The sequence below is a fragment of the Carassius gibelio genome, chromosome A19 (genome assembly GCF_023724105.1).
Source record: "Carassius gibelio isolate Cgi1373 ecotype wild population from Czech Republic chromosome A19, carGib1.2-hapl.c, whole genome shotgun sequence".
NCBI lineage: Eukaryota > Metazoa > Chordata > Actinopteri > Cypriniformes > Cyprinidae > Carassius > Carassius gibelio.
Genome location: NC_068389.1, coordinates 8,586,889 through 8,613,678, shown reverse-complemented (window position 1 = coordinate 8,613,678; position 26,790 = coordinate 8,586,889). Strand labels below are relative to the sequence as shown.

The following is a 26,790-nucleotide window of genomic DNA, read 5'->3' as shown; positions in this document are numbered from 1 at the left end:
GATGTGTGTTCAGAGTTTTGTGAAATTCTAAGTATGTTATTTGCCTCAAAATCACCTGAGAAGTATTCCAGTTTGACATGTTGCCACGGCAACAATTTTTTAGATATCAATATCCCCCTTGCAGATTTATATCAGCTGTGTTTTAACATTATTCTGACGAAGTTTGAATCAAATCGAGTAATAATAAGATGCTGAATTCAAATAATTTTGAAAATGACACACTTCCTTCTGCCAGTTGGTGGCGCTATAACTTTGACTCCTAATAGTCACATATATGCGATCGACATCATACAACGAATAATCTGATGAAGTTTGATTAAAATCAGGAAATGTATGTGGATGGTATTAGACACTTCCTGTTTCTAATTTCTCGCCATAATTTCAACGCCTCGCCACGAGCAAACTGTTCGAGATATCAAAAATCCCCTGGCAATTTTTCATCCCCAATGTCTTGAGATCATGTTGACCGAGTTTGGCGGCAATCGAGAAAAAAACCTATGACAAGTATTTCAAATTCCAGAGCATGCGCTTTTTACATAACTCTAAATAGCTGACTTCCTGTTAGGTGTAGCCTATGACATGCAATACGAAAGTTGTTCGGCACGATGAGATCTATATGTGTACTGAGTTTCATATGAATATGTGCAAGTATGTGTGAGCTATACATCAACATTTCTGACTGTGTTCCAGGGGGCGCCGTAGAGCCCCTGTGCCACGCCCGGGTCCCAGCCTCTGCAGGCTCCTAAAGGCCACAGATTCCAAAGTGTGCGCAAATTTTCAAGAGTTTTTGAGTATGTTAAGGACCCCAAAAGCCCCCACAACTTTGACGAAAAATTTGAATACTAAACCCTAAATAGCCAACTTCCTGTTGGGCGGAGCCCATGATATGCAATACAAAAGTTGTTTGGATTGATGAGATTTATATGTGTACCGAGTTTCATACGTCTACGAGCAAGAATGTATGATATATGGCCCTCCATATTCCAGGGGGCGCTGTAGAGCCCCTGTGCCACGCCCGTGTATCAGTCTCTGCCCGGCCCTAATGGCCGCAGGTTCCAATCTGTGTGCCAATTTTCAAGACTTTTTAAGCACGTTAAGGGCCCCAAAAGCCCCCGAGACGTTGGAAAAAAAAAATAATAATAATAATAATAATAATAATAATAATAATAATAATAAAAAATAATCCTAAGGAAAACAATAGGCCTCTCGCCCTTTGGGCTTGAGCCCTAAATATAGCTGCAAGCAGCGATGTCGGGCTCAAGCCATCAGTGCAACGCCACCCCGGTGGCATCAGGATAACTGTGCCCAGCGGGCATAAGCATTTACAGTAACCCTCTGACAATCAGTTTTAAGGGATGCGGCAGTTAAAGGGTTAATCCGACCAATCTAGACTTTGAAATCACATACACAGAACAATATATATAACTTTAGTAACACTTTATTTTAATATTTATAAAAAATGTATAAGGTGTGCATTGTAGCTGACACCTATATGAACACATTACAATTGCTTTGTGACTGCAAGTCTTTCTTCTCAAATGCTATTGAGCTTCAAATTTGCATTTGAGCCCATGTGAAAAAGTTGCATAATTTACATATGACTTACAGTTTGTTGTAATAAATATCAAACATTCAATTTAATTGTGCATTATAGCTGTCACCTAGATGAACAATTACAGTTGTTTTTATGACTGTAAGTCATTCTCTTCAAATGCTACTGACGTTAGAAAAGTGTATAACAATATCACATGTAACTTTAGAGACCTTCCCTAAATTTGAGACTCTAGAAAGTCCAATGTCAAGACAACTTTATGCCTGTTTTATTTTCTTTACTCTGTGCCGGATTGCTGATGTCCTATACCCAGGCATAGATGTCCATCCATCAATTACGAACATTCAGCCGCAAACATGAGGTGTGAGCGGTCGCGAGCGCGGATGGGAGAATGACGCATGTTTTTTTTTTTTTTTTTTTTTTTTTTGAGCAACTGGGATGGTGCCCCCTCTGGGAGTTGGTGCCCTACGAAGACTGCATACTATGTTATACTGCATAATGTTAACAAATTAGACATTATTTTACAGTGTTACCAAATCCTTAAATAATGTATTAGTGTTTTGTAATGATTTTAATGACCTATAAGCATTTGTGAAATAGTTTTGCTTGCATTACAGCTTTATCTGTCAGTTGAAGAGTTTTACTGTTACATCCATGAGATTAATAAATGTCATGTCACGTCACAGGTTGTCATAGGTCAGTATCAAATGAGTTTGAAATTATTATTTGCAGCACAAATTAGGGTTCTTAGGATGTTTTTAAATCCCTAAAACTGTCAGAAAAGGATAAGGCCTAAGAGATTTCTTAACCTGTAATGAAAGGAAAAAACACCACCATTAGCAACAACAAAAACAATAACAATTTAAAATACAGATTTTTTTTTTCCTGATTATTAAAGGGATGATTAGGTCTCTCTGTCTCTCTCTCTGCCAGACAGCCCCTCCCTACAGTCCACACACACTGTCACAGTCACCAACCCCCTCACACTCCCCCTCCCTCTCCCCCTCCCTTCCCTCACACAGACAGGGTGGCCAGAGTGAGATCATGTCAGTTGAGAAGTCTGACAGTTTTTTAATTTTCTTTTATCCATACAGTGTTGTAAAGTCGTGAAACTATGCATATTTCCTCAAAATGATTTGATCTTTGTATAAAAAAATGCTTTGAAGTGTTTGGAAGCTGCAATTTAAACATACAAGGCAATTAATGTTTCCCTTTTTACTGTCATTTCAAAAATTCACCACGACAAAACCGTTCAAGCTAACCAAAATCCGTTCGCAATTTAAGTTCCTCAATGGTTTTTCTTCATGTAGACAAAGTTTGGTGTGTATAGTGTACTTCCCCTGTGAGGAGTATGCATTAAATCAGAGCTCAATTTAAATATTCAAATCAAAATAGCCGACTTCCTGTTGGTCGTAGCTGATGACTGTGAATTAGAAAGTTGTCCGTCTTGAAAAGAACAATTTATGTACCAAGTTTGGTGTCTGTAGCTAAAACTAACCCCCCCACTTTTGACAAAAGGTGGCGCTATAGAGTGCCTCCTTCACGCCCTTTTAAAAGCTTTTGCCATTGTCTAGCTATCACTAATACTGATATGTGTTTTGAGTTTTATGTAAATCTGAGCTTGTTGTCTGCCTCAAACTCACCATAACAGAACATTCAAGTTTGACACGTTGCCATGGCAACACTATATCAGATATCAATATCCCCACAACAGATTTACATCGGCCGTGTTTTGTCATTATTCTGATGAAGTTTTAAGTAAATAGAGTAAAAATAAGATGCTGAATTCAAAGCATTTGGAAAATGGCACACTTCCTGCTGCCAGTTGGTGGCGCTATAATGTTGACTCTTAATAGTCACATATATACGATCAGTATCATACAACGAACAAACCAATGAAGTTTGATCAAATTCAGGAAATGTATGTGGATGTTATTAGACATTTCCTGTTTCTCATATCTCGCCATAATTTCAACGCCTCGCCACGGGCAAACCGTTCGAGATATCAAAAATCCCCTCGCAATTTTCCATCCCCAATGTCTTGAGATCATGTTGACCGAGTTTGGTGGCAATCAAGTAAAAGACCTATGACAAGTATATCAAATTCCAGAGCATGCTTTTTATAAACAGCCCTAAATAGCTGACTTCCTGTTGGGCGGAGCCTATGACATAGAGTGCGAAAGTTGCTCGGCTCAATGAGATCTATAAGTGTACTGAGTTTCATATAAATACATGAAAGTGTGTGTGAGCTATGGTTCAAGATTTCTGACTGTGTTCCAGGGGGCGCTGTAGAGTCCCTGTGCCACGCCCGGGGCCCAGTCTCTGTGGCGTCCTGATGGCCGCAGATTCCAATGTGTGTGCCAATTTTCAAGAGTTTTTGAGCATGTTAAGGCCTCCAAAAACCCCCGGAAGGTTTAATAAAAAATAAAAAAAATAATAAATATAGCTGCAAGCAGCGATGTCGGGCTCAAGCCATCAGTGCAACGCCACCCTGGTGGCATCGGGAAAACTGTGCCCAGCGGGCATAAGCATTTACAGTAACCCTCTGACAATCAAGTTTTAAGGGATGTGGCAGTTAAAGGGTTAATCCGACCAATCTAGACTTTGAAATCACATACACAGAACAATATATATAACTTTAGTAACACTTTATTTTAAAATGTATAAAAAATGTATAAGGTGTGCATTGTAGCTGACACCTATATAAACACATTACAATTGTTTTGTGACTACAAGTCTTTCTTCTCAAATGCTATTGAGTGGTCGCGAACGCGGATGGGAGAATGGCGCATATTTGTTTTGTTTTTTTTGAGCAACTGGTGCCCCCTCTGGGAGTTGGTGCTCTACGAAGACTGCATACTCTGCATATAGGGAGCGGCGGTACTATCTGGAAGATATATTCCTCAAACCATCGTACAAGTGAAGGTGATGCTAGTCCTTCAAGAATCGCTCAAAACCTTTTCAAGTGTACAGTTTCCTTTTATTGCATCTTGAAATAAATATTTCTGAATTCTGAATCAAACTGGGTTGTGTTTATTGATTTATTTTATAAGACAACTGAAACTTTAATCTCCTTTGTAATATATGTGCTTTTAAACCAAGAACAATGTAATTAGAGATGTATTCCTGCTTAATAATGACTATTATTAAGGGAAAAGGCTTTATAATCATGAACTATTTACTAATGCTTAGCTAATGAGTGCAGTTATTATAAAGTGTTACCAATGCATTTACTAATGTTAACAAATTAGACATTATTATACAGTGTTACCAAACCCTTTAATAATTTATTAGTGTTTTGTAATGATTTTAATGACCTATAAGCATTTGTGAAATAGTTTTGCTTGCATTGCAGCTTAATCTGTCAGTTGAAGAGTTTTACTGTTACATCCATGAGATTAATAAATGTCATGTCACGTCACAGGTTGTCATAGGTCAGTATCAAATGAGTTTGAAATTATAATTTGCAGCACAAATAAGGCTTCTTAGGATGTTTTTAAATCCCAAAAACTGTCAGAAAAGGATAAGGCCTAAGAGATTTCTTAACCTGTAATGAAAGGAAAAAAACACCAGCATTAGCAACAACAAAAACAATAACAATTTAAAATATAGATTTTTTTTTCCTGATTATTAAAGGAATGATTAGGTCTCTCTCTCTCTCTCTCTCTCTCTCTCTCTCTCTCTCTGCCAGACAGCCCCTCCCTACAATCCACACACACTGTCAGTCACCAAAGATTCACAGTCACCAACCCCCTCACACTCACACTCCCCCTCCCTCTCCCCCTCCCTTTCCTCACACAGACGGAGTGGCCAGAGTGAGATCATGTCAGTTGAGAAGTCTGACAGTTTTTTCTTTTCTTTTATCCATACAGTGTTGTAAAGTCATGAAACTATGCAAAGTTGTCCGTCTTGATAAGAACAATTTAAGTACCGAGTTTGGTGTCTGTAGCTAAAACTAAATAAAATGCATTATTATTATTATTAGCTGTACACTTGCTAAACATTTTTAAATATAAACTTATGCAATTGTGTGTGTATGTATATATATATATATATATATATATATATATATATATATAAATAAATTCAAGTGTACAGTTTTCTTTTATTGCATCTTGAAATAAATATTTATGAGTTCTGTGTTTGTTTATTTTATTTATTTTATTTTTTATTTTACATTTTTTTAGGGAGATTACAGCCTTTAATCTCCTCAAAATAAATGTGCATATAAACCATGAACAATTTAATTATAGCTGTATTTATAAAATGCTTACTAAAATATTAATTTTGGGAGAAGGCTATATAAAGCATGAACTGACTATTTACTAATGCTTAGCTAAGAATTGCAGCTATTATGAAGTGTTACCAATGCATTTACTAATGTTAACAATTGAGACATTATTTTAAAGTGTTACCAAATCCTTAAATAATTTAAAAGTGTTTTGTTATGATTTCATTAACCTATAAGCATTTGTGAAATAGTTCTGCTTGCATTAAAGCTTAGTCTTCATCTGTGAGCTGAACAGTTTTACTGTTACATCCTTGAGATTATGTAAATTCAAATAAATGTCATGTCACAGGGTGACAGAGGTCAGTATCAAATGAGTTTGAAATTATTATTTGCAGCACAAATAAGGTTTTTTAGGATTTTTTTTAATCCCTGAAACTGTCAGAAAAGGATAAGGCCTAAGATATTTCTTAAGATGTAATGATAACAGCACAATTAGCAACAACAACAAAAAAATAACTATTTTAACTTTTTTTCTGGTGATTAAAGAGATGTTTAAGTCTCTCTCTCTTTCTCTCTCTCTCTCTCTCTCTGTCTGTCTGCCATTCAGCTCACACCCCTCCCCCACTCACACTCACACACACACACAGAGTCAGCACACAGAGTGACAGAGTGAGATCAGATGTCTGACAGTTTTTTAATTTTCTTTTAATCATACAGTGCTGTAAAGTCATGAAACTATGCATATTTCCTCAGAATCACTGGTTTTCTAAATTAAAAATGTTTTTTAAAGGTTTGGAAGCTGCAATTTAATAAATAAAAGACGATTAATGTTTCACTTTTTACTGTCATTTCAAAAAATCACCACGACAAAACCGTTCAAGCTAACCAAAATCTGTTCGCAATTTAAGTTCCTCGATGTTTTTTCTTCATGTAGACAACGTTTGGTGTGTATAGTGTACTTCCCCTGTGAGGAGTATTCATTAATTCACAACTGTAAAATCTCAAAAATACACATTCAAATCAAAATAGCCGACTTCCTGTTGATCGTAGCTGATGACTGTGAATTAGAAAGTTGTCCGTCTTGAAAAGAAAAATTTATGTACCAAGTTTGGTGTCTGTAGCTAAAACTAACCCCCCCACTTTTGACAAAAGGTGGCGCTATAGAGTGCCTCCTTCACGCCCTTTTAAAAGCTTTTGCCATTGTCTAGCTATCACTAATACTGATATGTGTTTTGAGTTTCATGTAAATCTGAGCTTGTTGTCTGCCTCAAACTCACCATAACAGAACATTCAAGTTTGACATGTTGCCATGGCAACACTATATCAGATATCAATATCCCCACAACAGATTTACATCGGCCGTGTTTTGTCATTATTCTGATGAAGTTTTAAGTAAATCGAGTAAAAATAAGATGCTGAATTCAAAGCATTTGGAAAATGACACACTTCCTGCTGCCAGTTGGTGGCGCTATAATGTTGACTCTTAATAGTCACATATATACGATCGGTATCATACAACGAACAAACCAATGAAGTTTGATCAAATTCAGGAAAGGTATGTGGATGTTATTAGACATTTCCTGTTTCTTATTTCTAGCCATAAATTCCACGCCTCGCCACGGGCAAACCGTTCGAGATATCAAAAATCCCCTCGCAATTTTTCATCCCCAATGTCTTGAGATCATGTTCACAGAGTTTCATAGCGAACGGGTTGAAAACCTCAGAGGAGTATTTCAAATTCCAGAGCATGCTTTTTTTAAACAGCCCTGAATAGCTGACTTCCTGTTGGGCGGAGCCTATGACATAAAGTGTGAAAGTTGTTCGGCTCAATGAGATCTATAAGTGTACTGAGTTTCATATAAATACATGAAAGTGTGTGTGAGCTATGGTTCAAGATTTCTGACTGTGTTCCAGGGGGCGCTGTAGAGCCCCTGTGCCACGCCCGGGTCCCAGCCTCTGCAGCGTCCTGATGGCCGCAGATTCCAATGTGTGTGCCAATTTTCAAGAGTTTTTGAGCATGTTAAGGCCCCCAAAAACCCCCGGAAGGTTTAATAAAAAATAAAAAAAATAATAATAAGAAGAATAATCCTTAGAAGAACAATAGGGCTCTTCGCCCCTTCGGGCTTGAGCCCTAATAATAATAATAATAATAAAAAATAATCCTAAGGAAAACAATAGGCCTCTCGCCCTTTGGGCTTGAGCCCTAATGAGGAGTTGCGTGACCCATGGAAGGCTGTTTTCATGGTGGACTGTTGTCCAGCTGTTGAAGGGCTTATGAGGAAAGCATGAGTGCTTATGTGCATGGTTTGGGGTGAGATGGAAAGAGAAAACCTGAATGAGGGGAAAAGACCATCCTGTTTACTGTAGTTTGTGCAATCCAGGGATGATATATATATATATATATATATATATATATATTTAAGAACTAAATTGAATACATTTTTATCGTGGAAAAACAGGATTATTTAATTTACATTTTTGATTTAATTTTTTTTTTTTTTGCAAAAAAAGTAAACTGCAAAAAAATGTTAAAAAAATCATCATGTACACTACTGGTCCAAATTTTGAGATCGGTAAGATTTTTTTAAAGCAGTTAATACTTTTTTTCGAGAAGGATGCATTAAAGTAATCAAATGTAACAACAGTAAAGACATTTAAAATGTTTCAAAAGTTTTCAGATTTAAATAACTGCTGTTCTTTTGAACTTTCTGTTCATAAAGAAATCCTGAAAAAAAAATTATGTATCACAGTTCCTCGCAAAATTATGAAGCAGCACAGTTGCTTCAAAACTGATTATAATAATAATAAATGCTTCTTGAGCAGCAAATCAGCATAATATATTTATTTATTTTAATTATTTTTTGATCACAGGAATAAATTATGTTTTAAAACATTTTGGTAGAGCATTGTGCTATCAAGCGCAACGCAAAGTTGGGGGTTCGATTCCCTGGGAACACATGAAAGGTAAAAATTGATAGCCTGAATGCACTGTAAATCGCTTTGGATAAAAGCGTCTGCTAAATGCATACATTTTATTTAATTAAAAAAAATTAAAAAAAAATTGAGAGGTCATTCACTTACAGAAGTTCACAGAAACAACCTGTTTCTTAAAAAAAAAAAATGCAACATGGGTACAAAAACAGGACATTATAAGTGAAATAAGTGAAAAAAAAAATATTCTATATGGCCCCATAACAATGTGCAATATTAAGATGTGCATTTATGTAGCATTGCATTAGTGTTTTATAGACAACTGAATGAAAGAGACGTAGTGTGGCATGTTTGAGAGTTGGTGATCATGTTAAACACTCAGAGGAAGCGAGAAGACTTTGCATTCAGGGAACAGGGACAGGGGTGTCCCTTCTAATCTGTTCTGTCCTACATAGAACATTATTTTTGACTCCATCAAATGGGACTTTTCGAGCCCCACTTTACCATCTCTGGACCACTTATATAATAGACGGAAAATTAAATGTGCTTAAAACAGCATTTTAGCTATAATTGGATACAATACAGATACGTTAGCCTCGTTTTTCTGTCTTTTTATTTGTATCAAATACAGTACATTATTTGGTCAGTTTTGAGCAAAACAACAAAGTAGTTGTACAGTCAAAAAAAAAATCAACCAGCATGGTTTAAAAAGTGAATTAAAATGTACATTTCTGAAGGATTATTTAGAGAAGACTATTGTTAAGATAAAGTGTAATGTTATATTGGACTCTCATTGATTCTCATCATGAACCACTGAAAACAGCTAAACCACAATTAAATTCACAGCTTTGGCTGCTTTTTATAGACGCCAGGGAGCTGAGAGAGCTGTCACAGCCTATTTTAGGGATGTATTCAGCGTTGGCAAGAATCTGTAGTAATTATGTCATGTGTTTATTCCAGAGTGAAGAACACTCCACTGCCGGTCAAAGTGTGTTCTACAGCGTTCCAGGTACACATGAGCGGGAAACCGAAGAGCATCACCGTCGAGACCAAACCCGGACAGACCATCGCAGACTTCAAGAAGAGTCGAACCGGATTCACCTTACTGCTGTCCCACCAGTAAAGCCAAGACTTAGGACTTAAAACAGTATTTAGCCATTCAGCCATGACGGGACCATAACTTCCAGATATTTCAAACAGGATTGGATATTTTTGTCCATAAGTGTACATATGCTTGAGTTTGAATAGTTTGTGATTGTAAACACAATGAGGCTGTAGACAGCCTACATTCACACGTGGTTTCAAATACTATTCATATCACATTTCTGGAAATCCGTTGCCCGCGTCACTTTCTCACGCCATGTAAAACGTAACACGCCAGACGCTGTTGGTGGAAAACATGCTGTAAAATTTTTGAAGAAGCAAGGTTGTGTTGTTGCAAAGTCAAGCTGAAAATGACAATATAGAGCTATTCTACGCACCTCTTTTAGTTTTGAGACTTGTAAAATGGAATATAATCCAGCGCGACTGCAAGATGTCGTAAAACCGCTTCTGTATTGCGAACTGTGTTGCTGTTATTGTTGTTTTACTGTTTTTATTGTTTTTAGAACAATACAACGTTGTTACCATAGAAACCAAAGCAGATATTTAGTAAAATGAACGAGCGCCACAGAACACACGAATTGGATCTGAACAGTTGCCATACACACAGTGTGGACGGTCAATCATTTAAATCCATCATTTAAGTACAATAAGATACACAGAAATCAGATTTTGGACTGACAGTCTGAGCGAGGCTTTCTACACTTGTTAAAAACATGAATGAAACATGAAAATATCTTGAGTTTGTGTTCACCACAGACCAAATTTCAGCCATTTAGCCAAAAACCCATTCAAAACAGCCGCTGACTTCAGGGCGATGGAACCAGAAGAGCTCAAATACAAGTATTTGACACGTTTTGGTCATCTCTGCAGTAGTCCTCTGTGTTAAACAGAAGGAACGTCTAAAGCAGTTTGTGCTAGTGTGTTGATCATGTGCTTGAAATGAAGATATGCAGCATAAATTATTGTGCCAATCCGCTGTTATTCTGCCGTCCCTCCTCTATTTTTAATTTTGCACATGAAATAGCCATAACGTGTGTCATGTCTTTTGAACTGTGGGCGATAATGTAATAATGGTATTTTATGAGTTCTCAACATTTTAGAAGGAACATTATATAGATACGGCCTTTGCACTTTTCGTAACCTTCTGTATGCAGATTATATTTTTATGTTCTATATGACTGTATTTTTTTCTCAGTGTGTACATTTGAGTTGTGGAGATGCGACCAAGAGTATTTTCATGTGCCAGTGCTGTCACTGAGGCAGTACTCTTTCAAAAGGTACTAATACAGTATATACTTCTAAAGTGCAAATATGTATCTTTACATATGTATTAATATGCTAAAATGTACCTTGAAGGGGTTAATAAGGCACAAAGATGTACCTTTTAGCTTTTGTACCTTTTTTGTACCACCCAAGTGACAACTTGTGTACCTTTTTTTTTTCTTTTTTTCTGAGAGTATTGCAGGAGTATTTAACCAAGACCTCGGGTTAAACCTAAAAATATTGCTACTGCTTTGTAGTTGTAATATATAAACAGAGGAGTGATTTCAATACTTATTAATATTTGTCAAATGCTGCATTTTTAAAAGCAGCAACTGAACTGTAATCAAATAATTTGATGTTGGTTTATTAAATGCCACATGCAGTAATCGTGTGTTTGTTGTATATGGCAAGGACACAATTGCATATAATGACTTTGGTTTTACAATGGCCTCATAAACCGAACGGCATAAAAACATACTTTTTGAAATGCAAAGAGGTTTCTGTGAGAATTACATTAGGTTAGGGGATATAAAATATGATTAGCAGAGTATAAAAACCATTATGACTATGAAGAGACCCTGTTAAATTAAACTGTGTGTGTGTCTGAAGATCCTCAGTAGTGCCTTTCTGTCGCTCTGTTTTCTGTTTCCTGCTTCCACTCCCCTGCTGCGAGCATCTTTCATCTTTTCTGACACCCCTGTGTTTTCTTTTTTTCGGGGTCTTTGTGATTTGACTATTTTTTGACGCTTCTTTGCACGCACCTGTCTGTCTGCTGACGTTCAACTCTGTTTCCGTCTCAATGTGTCATGAGCATGACTGGTTATTGAATATCTAAGACAGTTTTTTTCACACCTTTTACTCGAGTTGTCAGTTTACTTTTGGGGTTTTGACATGAAATGTCACAAGTATGAGACACGATACTTGGCTATACGTCACATTCCCTTTAAAAAAAAAGTATAATAACATGTTCCTATTGGAAACAAAAGCCTGATGTCAAATAGGAGCTTAAACAAGGAGCTTTTTAAGGGTTTTTAAAATAGTGCTTTAAAGAACCCAATGATAAATCAGTCATGTAAAGAACCAATGTAAAGTATATGGTTCTTGGTTCTCCATAAAAGCCAAGTCAAGAACCACATACGGCAAAAATAATAGTATTTTTGCTTAAACTAAGGTGTTCAAAAGAACCACTGATGAACATTTGTGTGTAGAAAAGCTTTTTAGTTTTAAAAAGTACCCAAAAACAATTTCCATGAGGAAATGTCAAAGTCTGAAAATAAAGCGAAGCGTCTTGGAAGCTTTTTAGGTCAGTAAGCTCTGCACCAAAGCCATTCTGTGACCAAGTTTGTTTTCCTCAATCTCATTAGTCATGTTTCTAGAGCAAACTGAGTCACAGGCAAAAATAACTATTCCCCCGGCAACAACACCCGCCTTCGACCCCAGCACATGGCAGCAAACTGAGTTTCTCTGATAGCTAATGTAATTATGAATCAGGTTTGAAGCTGACTGGGTCACCGGCTTCATCTGACACCTGGGGTCTTGTTTTTAAAGTTGCCCATCTTGACCTAGTGCATGTATCCGGTTCACAAATGTCGACACAAACAACAAGATTTCAAGGAAAGATTCTCAATGCTTTGTGTACACAGAGCTTATTGCTTCCATATAGCCCTGTCCATCCAACAAACAAACAAACAAAAAACTGTTTCAAAGTTGTAAATAAAACAGACTATTTGAGTCAATCATCTTTTTACTAAATTTCACATTTAAGTCAAAGTGTTACATTTTGAAATGTAACTATTTGTTTTCTATTTTGTCTCTCATGTAGGATTTCTAATCTTCTTTATGTGTCATTTCTTTTGCTCATGTTTCTCGGCAGATTGGAGCGAGGCTCATCCAATCACGATGCAGCTGTGGACATGAATTCTCTGATCATTCACTCTTGATCAAAACTTCCAACAATCGTCCTTTTTCCACAGTGACCCTCCTCCAATCAGCCATTTGTCTCTGTGACAGCTCGTCCAATCATCTGGCTCGCTGAATGACAGGGCTCCGTTCTAATCTATAAAAGAGCCCCTGTTCTCCTGGTGGACTGACATGGAGATTTACACCCAGCTGTGAGACTCAACATCGCTTATGGCAAGATGTCTTATGTTATACATGATACTTGTCCTTTAAAAAAAAAAATAATGTTTTACATTATTGAAAAAGAACAAATATAATAACATTTCTGAAGAATCATGTGACTCTGAAGACTGGAGTAATTATGCTGAAAATTCTGTTTTTATCACAGGAACACATTGCATTTTAAAATACATTACAATACAAAACGGATATGTTAAATTGCAATAATATTTCTACACTTATTACTGATTTTACTGTATTTTTATCCTATAAATTTAGCCTCAATGATCATTAGAGAATTAGTGACATAACATGAGATAGGGGAACTGAATGTCCAAGTAGATGTTGTTTGCTCACTTTATAGAGCATCACAACACTCTTCATTTCACCTGAAATAGATTCGGATATGACCTGCTGCTGAATATACAGCTTGACAGCACTGCAATTCACATTCCATCTGCTCTTAATGAGAAGCAGCATCCTGTGTTGTCTGTGTGCAACCTGGTCTCACAGAATTCCGTGAAATGTCCACGGGTCCTTAACTCAAAATCCGTGAAGCCATCACGGAATTGCCCCAAATTCCGTGACCCGGCCACGGATATTTCTCCAACGCAAGTCAATGACACTGACCTCCCGTGATCCACACACGGATACCCGTTTCAATGAAGGAGTACAGAACTCGCTGAACGGACGTGCTTTCTCATTTGGAAACGCAACATTTGACGTATTTGTTTCTTTTCCAATATCAAATGCCATAATGACATTAACCAGACAGCTGTTGTAGTTATTGCATTGTCCTGTCATCATAAAAATTACGTTTGTTTCAGTTACAAAAGTCCCGTGATGGCACGGACCTCCACAACCTGACCTCACTCACTTGTTTAGGAACTTACAAGCTTTTCGTCGACACTGTTGCAATGGCATGTAATTAACTTGGCATTTTTTCTCGTCCTGTCATCATAAAATCCAGTTTGATGGCGTTTTACACATATTTTGGCTATAGTCAGAACTAAAATCTGTGATAGGAGCACGGAGTGAGTCTGTGCTTAGATCACGGATAACTCTAACGCAAGTCAATGACACTCATCTTCCGTGGTCCGCACACGGATCGTTTCAGTGATGGAGTACAGACCTCACTCAATGGACGTGCTATCTCATCTGGAAACGCAACATTTGAAGTATTTATTTTTTTCAACACCAAATACCATGACCAACCTGACTGTTATTGTAACTATTGCATTGTCCTGCCATCATACAGATTCACTTTGATTCTGTTAGCCTAACTAAAATCTGTGATACGAGCACGGAGTGAGTCTGTGCTGAGATCACGGATAACTCTAACGCAAGTCAATGACACTCATCTTCCGTGGTCCACACACGGAAACCCAGTCTCACGGCAGTTCGTGATTTTGTCACGTAATTTAATCTATTTATTCGTGGCAGGCACACGTTTATTTCCTTATTTTCATGATTGCAGCACGTTTTTTTTTAAACTAATGCATTTCAACTGGAGGCATCTTTCGTGCATCAGCACAATATTTTCTGATTAATTATTATTATTATTATTTAATTTTTCACAGGACAACAGAAAAAACTCACTGAAACTTGAAAAAAAAATCGGAGCTTAACTTACTGTACAAAACTGAGCAACATACTGTATTGCTGGTGACAAAAACACATTAAAACTTTTTTAGCTGTAAAATGCGCAATGGTTCTTTTTTTACTTTATCATTGATTTTTATTTTTTTCATAGGCCTAGATTTAATTTTTTTTAATTACAGAATTCAATATCAAGTCCTTGACACATAACTGTAACACATTTTCATATTAAGAAACAATTTAGTTTAAATAAAAAGAACAAGAAATATCTTAAAATAAATAAATTATTTATTAGCGATAGGCCTACAGATTTTTTTTTTTTTTTTTTTTTTTTTTTTTTTTTTTTTTACTTTAGACTCTAAAGTTAAAAGTTTTTATTAAGGCTATTGTAAAGGCTTCTTAAAAATGATGTCGCTGATGAGCCTCTGATCGCTGTCAGATTCTGTGATATGAATGTCCGCTAATGGGTTTAGAATGAGCCCCGCTCGGCCCGTGTTCTGGCTTACTGTAATATTTCACCTGTAATAAGACCGAAATAATATAATTAAAATAAAGAAATGAATGAATACATGATAACATCTAAATAAATGTTGATAGATTTAGCGTTATAGTTTTAAAAATATTAATAAACAGCAAATCAACACAGAAAGACCTAAATAATAATAATACATAATTAATAAACAGCGCCGCCCCTCCCACTACGCGCATCACGCGCTGTGCGTCAACCCCAAAGCGTCAAAAACTGAAGCGTGGTCAAGCGCCTCTAGCGTCACTGACATGAGATGTTTATCGCTTTGAAATCACGTTCAAGAAGTCTCATTCAGCACACATCGCGATACTTTCCATCAGTTTGCAAGAGCCGCAGGTTGGTTGAGTTATACAGTCTATGGTGAGTAGTAGTAAATATGCTCTTTTAATGCCTGTCCTAAAACGTATTCTGTCTTCTTTATTAATCAGATGAGCGCCTTATGTTTACTCTCTGTATTACATCGGTCATCCGAGGCTGTCTTTGAGTTTCATTGAGTTTAACTAAATGAACACAGCTGCTAACTGGTTAAACTCTATCGGTCACGTCACGTGACGTGACGTGACGTGCCACAGACCTGGGATCCGTTTTATATTAATTTCAGGTTCAAAGATGTAAGTTGTATTTGTAGTAAAATCATGGTAACCATGACACCTACAAAAGTAGGTAAAACCCAGTAAACAAGACATTTACCATGTTTTTTTTTTTGTTTGTTTTTTTTACCACAGTAACTGTAGCTTTACTGTAGTATAGTAATGGCACATTAATCACCAAATTAACTATAGTTGTACCACTGTAATGGTAGTGTTTTAATGTGCTTTTATATGACTTATTTCACAGTAATCACATTTACTGTACCATGCTTGTAATACCTTTTTAATGTAAAAAAAAAAAAAAAAAACATTTTTCCCATCTTGCAGTTCAATTCATATTTGTTTATATCTTAAATATTTTGCTCACAGATCACTATTAACATTCTGTATATAATTCTGTTTTATTTTCTTTCCCCTTGTATTAATTTTTTAGCTGAAAAGACGTAAAGTAAGCAGTCACCCCAGTGGTGTTTGTGGAGAGGTATTCCTTCAGAAATGGAGAAGACAGAAAGCTGCAGAGGCAGGTTGGTCTGTGATAGTTTGTCCCTTATATCAAACATTCCTGTTGTTATCATTCGCACAGCATTTTGTTGTTTCTTAAACTGTTGTACGGTCCAAATACCCACACTTGCCATCTTTGCACATTTCCTTTATTTGGCCCAAGTGAGCATGAAGATCACAATGTGTGTCGATCTTAACATGACAAAGTTCGTTTCAACTTTGTATTTTAAAAGAAACTTCTAAATGTCTTTTCAATAGTCCCTAATAATACATTTTAATGCGCTTTTATAGAATCCAAAGCGCTAAAATTAGCGCCCTATTAACCCTATTAAAGATGACAATTTATTTTGTGGTGCTTCTAATTAAGTGATAAAAAGAAGTTACAAATGATGTACAAAATAAATATACTTTTCTGTGCACCAAGAAAACATGCAACACTTTGTTTTACTACTAAATTAGTCTCAATTTATAATTATTATAATTAATATTTCACAAACATTGGAAAGTTGCCTGACCTCCTGTGAGATCTCTGCAAAAAGTCTCACATTAATTCCAAAACATGATGCATGATGGGATACACTAAGCGTTGTATAGTGCTCCGGAGCAGTATTGGAGAGGTTTAGTGTGTGTTAAGGACACCGTGCTTTGGCATTATTAAGACCGGGGACAGTCTCATAGTCACGTACACACACTCTCAAGTGAATAAGACCTCAAGTGTGGGTATCTGGAAAGGGGAAAAGTCTTTAAAATGATCCCTAAATACAGTCGCACGTCAAAGTCTTAATAATTCACTAATTCAATTTAACACTTGTATGATATTGTACAAGCCCCTGGACAATCTCATCTGACACTATCACAATATTGGAAAATCAGTTGCCCCACACAGTCAGAAAGTTTATATTGTTCATTGGCTTCTCATTAAATTACTTCAAATAAGCCCCATCAGTTCATGTTCCCACTATACGTGATCTCCATGACTAGATATTGCTATTAATGACTTGCTTTTAATAATGGATGCATTTAACATTTAATTATACAGCATCTTTGCAGATTATGCTTTCATGGTCTAAAAAAAACACAGTAATGTTGCATTTAATTACATAATATTTCTATCCTTTCTGTCTTACAGGATTGTTTCCAGATAACACTGTAGTGCTCCGTCATGCACAAGGACTCACCTCTTTAACTCCCCCCCCCCCCCCCCCCCCCCCACACACACAGAAATGGTTCCTGGATCAGTGACTCAAGACTTTGCAGTGGTTTGATTTCTGCAGAAGATGTAACTTTGTTTTAATTAACCTTATAATGAATACATTGTGACCTTCCAGCAACCCATATACTGTACTGTATACAGAACCAGTGATGACAACAATAGTTAAAAAATAGCATTTATAATATTGATAAAGCATTGTGTTCTCTTTGTCAAGCTTCATACAGTAAACTTTACTTCTGGTGCTTTTATCATAAAAAAGCTTCAGTTCTCTTCAGGAGTTTTAGTAAAGGACATATTCATGCACAGCAATCCCCTAGTTCCAGTCATGAAGTGAATGATGTTATTGTTAAAGTTATATTTCTGCATTTTTATGTAGCAGGTGTTTGTTTTCCTGAACACTTTATCTTTCTTCAGTGTTTACGTGATGCTCTGCTGATTGAGTTTTATAGATGATATTGCACACTTGACATGCATGTCTTCATGATGTTATTTTGTGAGTTTGAAACATTAAGTGTTGTATCACTTTTTGGTCAATAGAATCTTTTAAGAAAATGTATAGTTTTACGGTGTTCTCTGAAAGATATATACCATATTTATAATGTTTTGTTTTTTAATAAAAGAATTTGCACACTGAAAAATGTTAACGTTTACAACATAACTGCCTTTTTTTTCTTCATAGTTTTATTCTTTAAAAACGAGCTTGGTGACAGTGCAGTAATATGCGCACTTTGTCTTTAAATGAGTTTGACATATCTATAAATACTGGAAAACTCTTATAAAATTATGTATGTTCATTATGCTTTATTTCAGTTTTTATTCCTAGAGATTAATTGGTAAAGCAAGGCAAATCACAGAAACAAATTTAAATAATTTAATAACTTAATAATTTCACTCTTTACTTTTTATCAGTAAATGCTCTTGTCTTTGGTCAGGAAAAAATGTATCTTTTAAATTGAATGAAATGAATCTATTGGTTAGATAAGATACAACTGTGACTGTGCAGTTCACATCACGTGTTGTACACACACATGTACACATCGATATTGCCAAATTGTTGTCAAGCTGAATAACAATAATTTCTGTATTTGCATTATTGTTGGAAGAAGGTGTAGACGTTAATAAAACACTATGTAATAGGTGGCAAATTTAATTTATTGTTAACCAATCTATCCCTTTAGCCGAAAAACGGAAAACAGCGTTCATGAATGACAATAAATGGTTAAGGAAGTGTGATGACGCTGCTCAGCTTTGATGTCATTGGCTGTGAATGTCCCTTGTCATCGCAGGACTGTCTGTGGTTGGATTATCTTTTAACCCATATTAAACAGCGGATCATGTTACAAAAGTATGTTTTGCTGCTATTATCACATTAGTAAATATATTAAGTCAACATTGGGTGTTTCTATGTTGAGAAAAATCACCTTTTTACCGAGATCCTAACACTAACCCTAAGAATAACTTCAATGAACTACAAAAAACAGCGCCTAGTATTCCCTTTCCATAGATAGAACGATGGAGGCTTATGGGTAATGTAGTTTAAAAAGTTTTATTAACGAAATGAAATAAATAATATATTGAATGGTAAACTAGACATATAAATATGTTCACTGTGTAAACCACTATGATATATTTGAGAGGCATGGTGAAATTTAGTATTTTAGAGTATGCAATATGTAAAATGCCTTTATGCCACCTTTCCATTCATTTCTGAAAACTGTGCCCAACATTATTTTATCAGCATAGCATAAGTAGTAATCATGCTGATTTTCGCTTTGATATGTTAATTGGACTCTGATTTACAGCCTTTTGAAATGTACAGTTTTTGGCTCTTCCGGGGGGTGCTACTGGGTCCCTGGGGGTAGAAGGGCAGTAAAACCTACATATATGTATTCTCCTCATCATGGACAACAAACTGAGCTGAGTCACATTTATATCTGACAGTTTTCACAGTCCTCTGTTTTCTAATTCTTACATCATTGCTATTATACCTTTTGACAGGACATTGTGAGGCCATCTGATGAAACATGGAAAAATTAGAAAGAAATGTTTTGATAATAAAAATAATAGATTATTTATTTGATTTTTGAAGTAAACATCAATAAATATAATGGATGAACCTGCAACAACATGCCATTATCTATTCCCCACTGTTAAGCAGTAATCAAGGACAATGTATACACATTGTGATACTTCACTATTACACAAGGACAAATTCATTCATATATATATATATTACTAATAACTAATTAGCAAAAATCAGTGTAAAAATGTCCTCTCACCCCTGTCTCCTCATGTGCTGGACATCAGTAATGTGTGTGCTCTTGGTTTGAATACAGTACAAGATCCACGTTGATCATTCCTGCTACATTCTCAGTTATCCCTCAAGTGTTTGTAACTATAAAGCCCATGGCACCATCTTGTAATGCAAAATAATTTTCTAATATAATTTCCAAAATAATTTTTCTTTCACAAAACAATTGGCATTTGTTACTAAATATAAACAATAATAACGTTCTGGTGTACTGATGTCCCAGATGTCATTAATCTGATCAAATATTTTTATGTCTTAAGTAAAAAATAATCCCAATAATGATTATGTAGTTTTTCCAAGTCTAAAATAAACACATATGAGCCTACCTAGTAAAATGATGTATTTACCAAGAATCTTCAGAACACAATATTCATCATATTCATTTTATTGAAGCATAGACTATAAAGATGATAAAGTAGCATCAAGACAAATAAGATTCAAGGAAAATAATTATTCATCATCAAAAATACAGATGAGTGATGAAATGTCCTTAAAAGTCACAGTCCCATTCAGTCAACTGTGATACAGATCATGTGATACTTATAAGACATGTGATACTGTTTCAGAAAATAATGATTCCTTATGAACACATCTAAACTGGTTTCATTGTGATCTTCTGTCGTGTCTGGAAACAGTTTGTGGTTGATATCCAACACTGATGTGGTGTAGCTTGTTCTCAGCCAGAAGATTAGATTAGATTAGATTCAACTTTATTGTCATTATGCAGAGTACAAAAGTACAGAGCTAATGAAATGCAGTTAGCATCTAACCAGAAGTGCAAGAATATAGTGTTTTATATACATAAAAGTGCAGAGTAAGTAAAGCTATGATATACAGAATTTACAGTGGAGTTGCTATATACAATATTGATCAGAGTATATACAGAATATAAATATGAATTTAATGTAGGGATTGTATGTACATTATGAACAGAGCAAAGAAGAATTATATATACATTATGAATAGCAGGAACTTGAGAACAGTGGTAATAAATACAGTTGAATGAGTGTGCAAAAGTATAGTTTAACTTTTTTATTATATGCAAAATAATAGTAGTGCAATTATATTTATTGTAGAAATAGTTTACTGTGCTTGTACAGTAACAGCTTTAGACAGTTTATAGTGTAATGGATTTAACCATGTGCAGTCTGTGCAAAATATGAGTAGTGCAATACATGTATGTAAAGTACTGTGACCAGTGCAGTAAAAGAGCAGGTGCAGGATAGATTGGTGGTGTGGTGTTCAGGAGTGTCACAGCCTCGGGGAAGAAGCTCTTCCTGAGTCTACTAGTTCGAGAGCGTAGGCTCCTGTAACGCCTGCCGGATGGAAGGAGGGTGAAAGGTCCATGGTTAGGGTGAGAGGCATCCTTGATGATGTTTCTTGCCCTACCCAGACAGCGCTTCTGATAAATGTTCTCGATGGAGGTTAACTGGGTGCAAGTGAGATCTCCCAGTCCTAAGATCCCAGACCTGGTCAAAGTGAAACAAACAATCCAGATGAAGTTGTTTAATGGACATAGAGCTCATCTTATGAGTAACTATGACCCTTGTAGAACTGTACACTTACCATTCTTCAAGCTGTTTTAAGATCTATTGAGAAGCTTTTTCTCTGAAGACAATTTACCACATCCTCTTCTTTCACTCCTTTCAAGAGCATCACTTGGTCAAAACCCCTCATTTGGCTGATGAGATCATCTGTACAAAGTAAAATTGTTAAAATACTGCAATAAACAATTTCATTATGCAAGAATTTAGAAAAAGTTACAGAGGCAAAGGTCTTGCTCATGAGACTCCATTAGCATGTGTACTTCTCAGAGACTCTAGAATTCATCTTTTGTTGCAGTAAATGTGTTTTCTTCCTCTAGAGTCTTTCTCCAGAGCTAATGACTTCTCTCACAAATGTGTTTTAGTCTGTGCAGTGTAAGGCCTGGCTTCAAACCAATCAACTATCAATTCACAATTTATAACACCACATTCACAAAACAGTGAGATAATGTCAATTGGTGTTTATATCAATTAAACCACTTTTATGACACTTGTATGCTTTTAAGAATAACAGGTGGTGTTTTTTTTTAAACTTTAGATTAAAAATGTTCCAGTCAAACTTTGCTAACATGCTATAATTATTATAGCTGTATCAAATAAAATAAAATAAATATAAAAACATTGGAAAGAATAATTACGGCTGACATGACCAGTCCTGTGAGAGATCATCATAAAGTCCTGTAACACAGCATTGCTTCAACACACACATACCAGAGGACTTCTGTTTGCTTGAGCACAAGATGACCATCTTCATTTCTCATCCTGAGCAAATCATTTCCTTGGTCTTCCTTCTCTTCTGTGAAACAAGATAATCTTACTCTGTGTGCAATGAGCAATATTGCTCATTAAACATATAATTAAATTAATTTAAAGTAAGATTCAGACCAGAGCATTTGATGAGTAAACAAATGTACCTGGGAAGAGCTGATCGTGGCAAGAGTCGCTGAGACTCAGTAATAGCTCTTTTAGTTTTTAGGAAGGTTTGTGAGGGTTGGCTCCCCAAAAACTTCTGAAAAAGAAGAACAGCATTATCTGCAAACAATCCTGTAAGACAGAAAGAAAGGAAATATTATTTCATTACATGCAACTTATACATTACTATATACTTTAACTTATACATTACTTACATACATTATTTTTTAGACCATGAAAGCATTAGTGAATTATTAAGACTTTGATGTGGGACTGTATTTAGGGATCATTTTAAAGACTTTTCCCCTTTCCAGATACCCACACTTGAGGTCTTATTCACTTGAGAGTGTGTGTACGTGACTATGAGACTGTCCCCGGTCTTAATAATGCCAAAGCACGGTGTCCTTAACACACACTAAACCTCTCCAATACTGCTCCGGAGCGCTATACAACGCTTAGTGTATCCCATCATGCATCATGTTTTGGAATTAATGTGAGACTTTTTGCAGGGGTTTAACAAGAGGTCACGCAACTTTCAAATGTTTGTGAAATATTAATTATAATAATTAGAAATTGAGACTAATTTAGTAGTAAAACAAAGTGTTGCATGTTTTCTTGGTGCACAGAAAAGTATATTTATTTTGTACATCATTTGTAACTTCTTTTTATCACTTAATTAGAAGCACCACAAAATAAATTGTCATCTTTAATAGGGTTAATAGGGCGCTAATTTTAGCGCTTTGGGTTCTAGAAAAGCGCATTAAAATGTATTATTAGGGACTATTGAAAAGACATTTAGAAGTTTCTTTTAAAATACAAAGTTGAAACGAACTTTGTCATGTTAAGATCGACACACATTGTGATCTTCATGCTCACTTGGGCCAAATAAAGGAAATGTGCAAAGATGGCAAGTGTGGGTATTTGGACCGTACAACAGTTTAAGAAACAACAAAATGCTGTGCAAATGATAACAACAGGAATGTTTGATAAAAGGGACAAACTATCACAGACCAACCTGCCTCTGCAGCTTTCTGTCTTCTCCATTTCTGAAGGAATACCTCTCCACAAACACCACTGGGGTGACTGCTTACTTTACGTCTTTTCAGCTAAAAGATTAATACAAGGGGAAAGAAAATAAAACAGAATTATATACAGAATGTTAATAGTGATCTGTGAGCAAAATATTTAAGATATAAACAAATATGAATTGAACTGCAAGATGGGAAAAATGTTTTTTTTTTTTTTTTTTTTTTTTACATTAAAAAGGTATTACAAGCATGGTACAGTAAATGTGATTACTGTGAAATAAGTCATATAAAAGCACATTAAAACACTACCATTACAGTGGTACAACTATAGTTAATTTGGTGATATGTGCCATTACTATACTACAGTAAAGCTACAGTTACTGTGGTAAAAAACAAAAACAAAAAAAAAAAAACATGGTAAATGTCTTGTTTACTGGGTTTTACCTACTTTTGTAGGTGTCATGGTTACCATGATTTTACTACAAATACAACTTACATCTTTGAACCTGAAATTAATATAAAACGGATCCCAGGTCTGTGGCACGTCACGTCACGTGACGTGACCGATAGAGTTTAACCAGTTAGCAGCTGTGTTCATTTAGTTAAACACAATGAAACTCAAAGACAGCCTCGGATGACCGATGTAATACAGAGAGTAAACATAAGGCGCTCATCTGATTAATAAAGAAGACAGAATACGTTTTAGGACAGGCATTAAAAGAGCATATTTACTACTACTCACCATAGACTGTATAACTCACCCAACCTGCGGCTCTTGCAAACTGATGGAAAGTATCGCGATGTGTGCTGAATGAGACTTCTTGAACGTGATTTCAAAGCGATAAACATCTCATGTCAGTGACGCTAGAGGCGCTTGACCACGCTTCAGTTTTTGACGCTTTGGGGTTGACGCACAGCGCGTGATGCGCGTAGTGGGAGGGGCGGCGCTGTTTATTAATTATGTATTATTATTATTTAGGTCTTTCTGTGTTGATTTGCTGTTTATTAATATTTTTAAAACTATAACGCTAAATCTATCAACATTTATTTAGATGTTATCATATTATCATGTTTCTTTATTTTAATTATATTATTTCGGTCTTATTACAGGTGAAATATTACAGTAAGCCAGAACACGGGCCGAGCGGGGCTCATTCTAAACCCATTAGCGGACATTCATATCACAGAATCTGACAGCGATCAGAGGCTCATCAGCGACATCATTTTAAGAAGCCTTTACAATAGCCTTAATAAAAACTTTAGAGTCTAAAGTAAAAAAATAAATAAAAAAAATAAATCTGTAGGCCTATCGCTAATAAATAATTTATTTATTTTTAGATATTTTTTGTTCTTTTTATTTAAACTAAATTGTTTCTTAATGTGAAAATGTGTTACAGTTATGTGTCAAGGACTTGATATTGAATTCTGTAATAAAAAAAAATTAAATCTAGGCCTATGAAAAAAATAAAAATCAATGAAAAGTAAAAAAAAGAACCATTGCGCATTTTACAGCTAAAAAAGTTTTAATGTGTTTTTGTCACCAGCAATACAGTATGTTGCTCAGTTTTGTACAGTAAGTTAAGCTCCGATTTTTTTTCAAGTTTCAGTGAGTTTTTTCTGTTGTCCTGTGAAAAATTTAATAATAATAATAATAATTAATCAGAAAATATTGTGCTGATGCACGAAAGATGCCTCCAGTTGAAATGCATTAGTTTAAAAAAACGTGCTGCAATCATGAAAATAAGGAAATAAACGTGTGCCTGCCACGAATAAATAGATTAAATTACGTGACAAAATCACGAACTGCCGTGAGACTGGGTTTCCGTGTGTGGACCACGGAAGATGAGTGTCATTGACTTGCGTTAGAGTTATCCGTGATCTCAGCACAGACTCACTCCGTGCTCGTATCACAGATTTTAGTTAGGCTAACAGAATCAAAGTGAATCTGTATGATGGCAGGACAATGCAATAGTTACAATAACAGTCAGGTTGGTCATGGTATTTGGTGTTGAAAAAAATAAATACTTCAAATGTTGCGTTTCCAGATGAGATAGCACGTCCATTGAGTGAGGTCTGTACTCCATCACTGAAACGATCCGTGTGCGGACCACGGAAGATGAGTGTCATTGACTTGCGTTAGAGTTATCCGTGATCTAAGCACAGACTCACTCCGTGCTCCTATCACAGATTTTAGTTCTGACTATAGCCAAAATATGTGTAAAACGCCATCAAACTGGATTTTATGATGACAGGACGAGAAAAAATGCCAAGTTAATTACATTCCATTGCAACAGTGTCGACGAAAAGCTTGTAAGTTCCTAAACAAGTGAGTGAGGTCAGGTTGTGGAGGTCCGTGCCATCACGGGACTTTTGTAACTGAAACAAACGTAATTTTTATGATGACAGGACAATGCAATAACTACAACAGCTGTCTGGTTAATGTCATTATGGCATTTGATATTGGAAAAGAAACAAATACGTCAAATGTTGCGTTTCCAAATGAGAAAGCACGTCCGTTCAGCGAGTTCTGTACTCCTTCATTGAAACGGGTATCCGTGTGTGGATCACGGGAGGTCAGTGTCATTGACTTGCGTTGGAGAAATATCCGTGGCCGGGTCACGGAATTTGGGGCAATTCCGTGATGGCTTCACGGATTTTGAGTTAAGGACCCGTGGACATTTCACGGAATTCTGTGAGACCAGGTTGCTGTGTGTGGCAGGCCTTACGCCTTCATGATCTGCTCGTGCCCCAGTAAAAAGGGTCTAGTGACGCCGCTAACACCAACCAAAGACTGCTAATGTTGTGTGATTTTAATAAACCTTTAATAAACCTAAATAACCTTAAAAGGGGGGGGTGAAATGCTCGTTTTCACTCAATATCCTGTTAATCTTGAGTACCTATAGAGTAGTACTGCATCCTTCATAACTCCCAAAAGTATTTAGTTTTATTATATTTATAAGAGAAAGATAGTCTATACCAATTTTTCCCGGAAAAACATGAGCGGCTGGAGGCGTGACGTGTGGGCGGAGCTAAAGAATCACGAGCACCAGTAGGCTTTTGCGTTGAGCGCGTCTGGAAGCTGTGACACTGTGAGGACAAAACCAACCAAAACAAACCATGGCTTACAGTCAGATTCAGCGTATATTTATGATCCAGAATCAGATCCAGAGGCTGAAATTTAACAAGAGCAGCAGCAACGACGTCTCTATGTGGTATGTACTGAAACTGTATATATTTGCTTAGCGGTTTTGTAAAATGACTAAGTTCCACTTTATGTCTTCTTTTTTTTTTTTTTTTTTTTTTGTTTTTTTTTTTTTTAAGGTGTACATGTGGAAAGTGCAGTTTGATGACAACATCGCATGTT

The 26,790-nt window shown here is 36.0% G+C and overlaps 1 protein-coding gene and 1 long non-coding RNA gene across 2 annotated transcripts in view; one reads left to right on the top strand and one right to left on the bottom strand.

Annotated features, from left to right (window-relative positions):
* LOC127935268 (unconventional myosin-Ig) overlaps window positions 1-11,467 on the top strand; it is a 63,741-nt gene extending 52,274 nt beyond the window's left edge. The window contains exon 22 of the mRNA XM_052532972.1: window positions 9,675-11,467. Within this exon, the coding sequence (XP_052388932.1) occupies window positions 9,675-9,837 (163 nt within the window). The 3' untranslated portion in view covers window positions 9,838-11,467. The remainder of the gene's footprint in view (window positions 1-9,674) is intronic.
* A 10,104-nt stretch (window positions 11,468-21,571) lies between these two features.
* Window positions 21,572-23,635, bottom strand: LOC127935870 (uncharacterized). The gene is made up of 3 exons (XR_008148193.1): window positions 23,414-23,635; window positions 22,401-22,530; window positions 21,572-22,282 (listed from the first exon to the last, which is right to left on the bottom strand). It is a non-coding gene; the product is annotated as an uncharacterized LOC127935870 (long non-coding RNA).
* Between the last annotated feature and the right edge of the window lie 3,155 nt (window positions 23,636-26,790).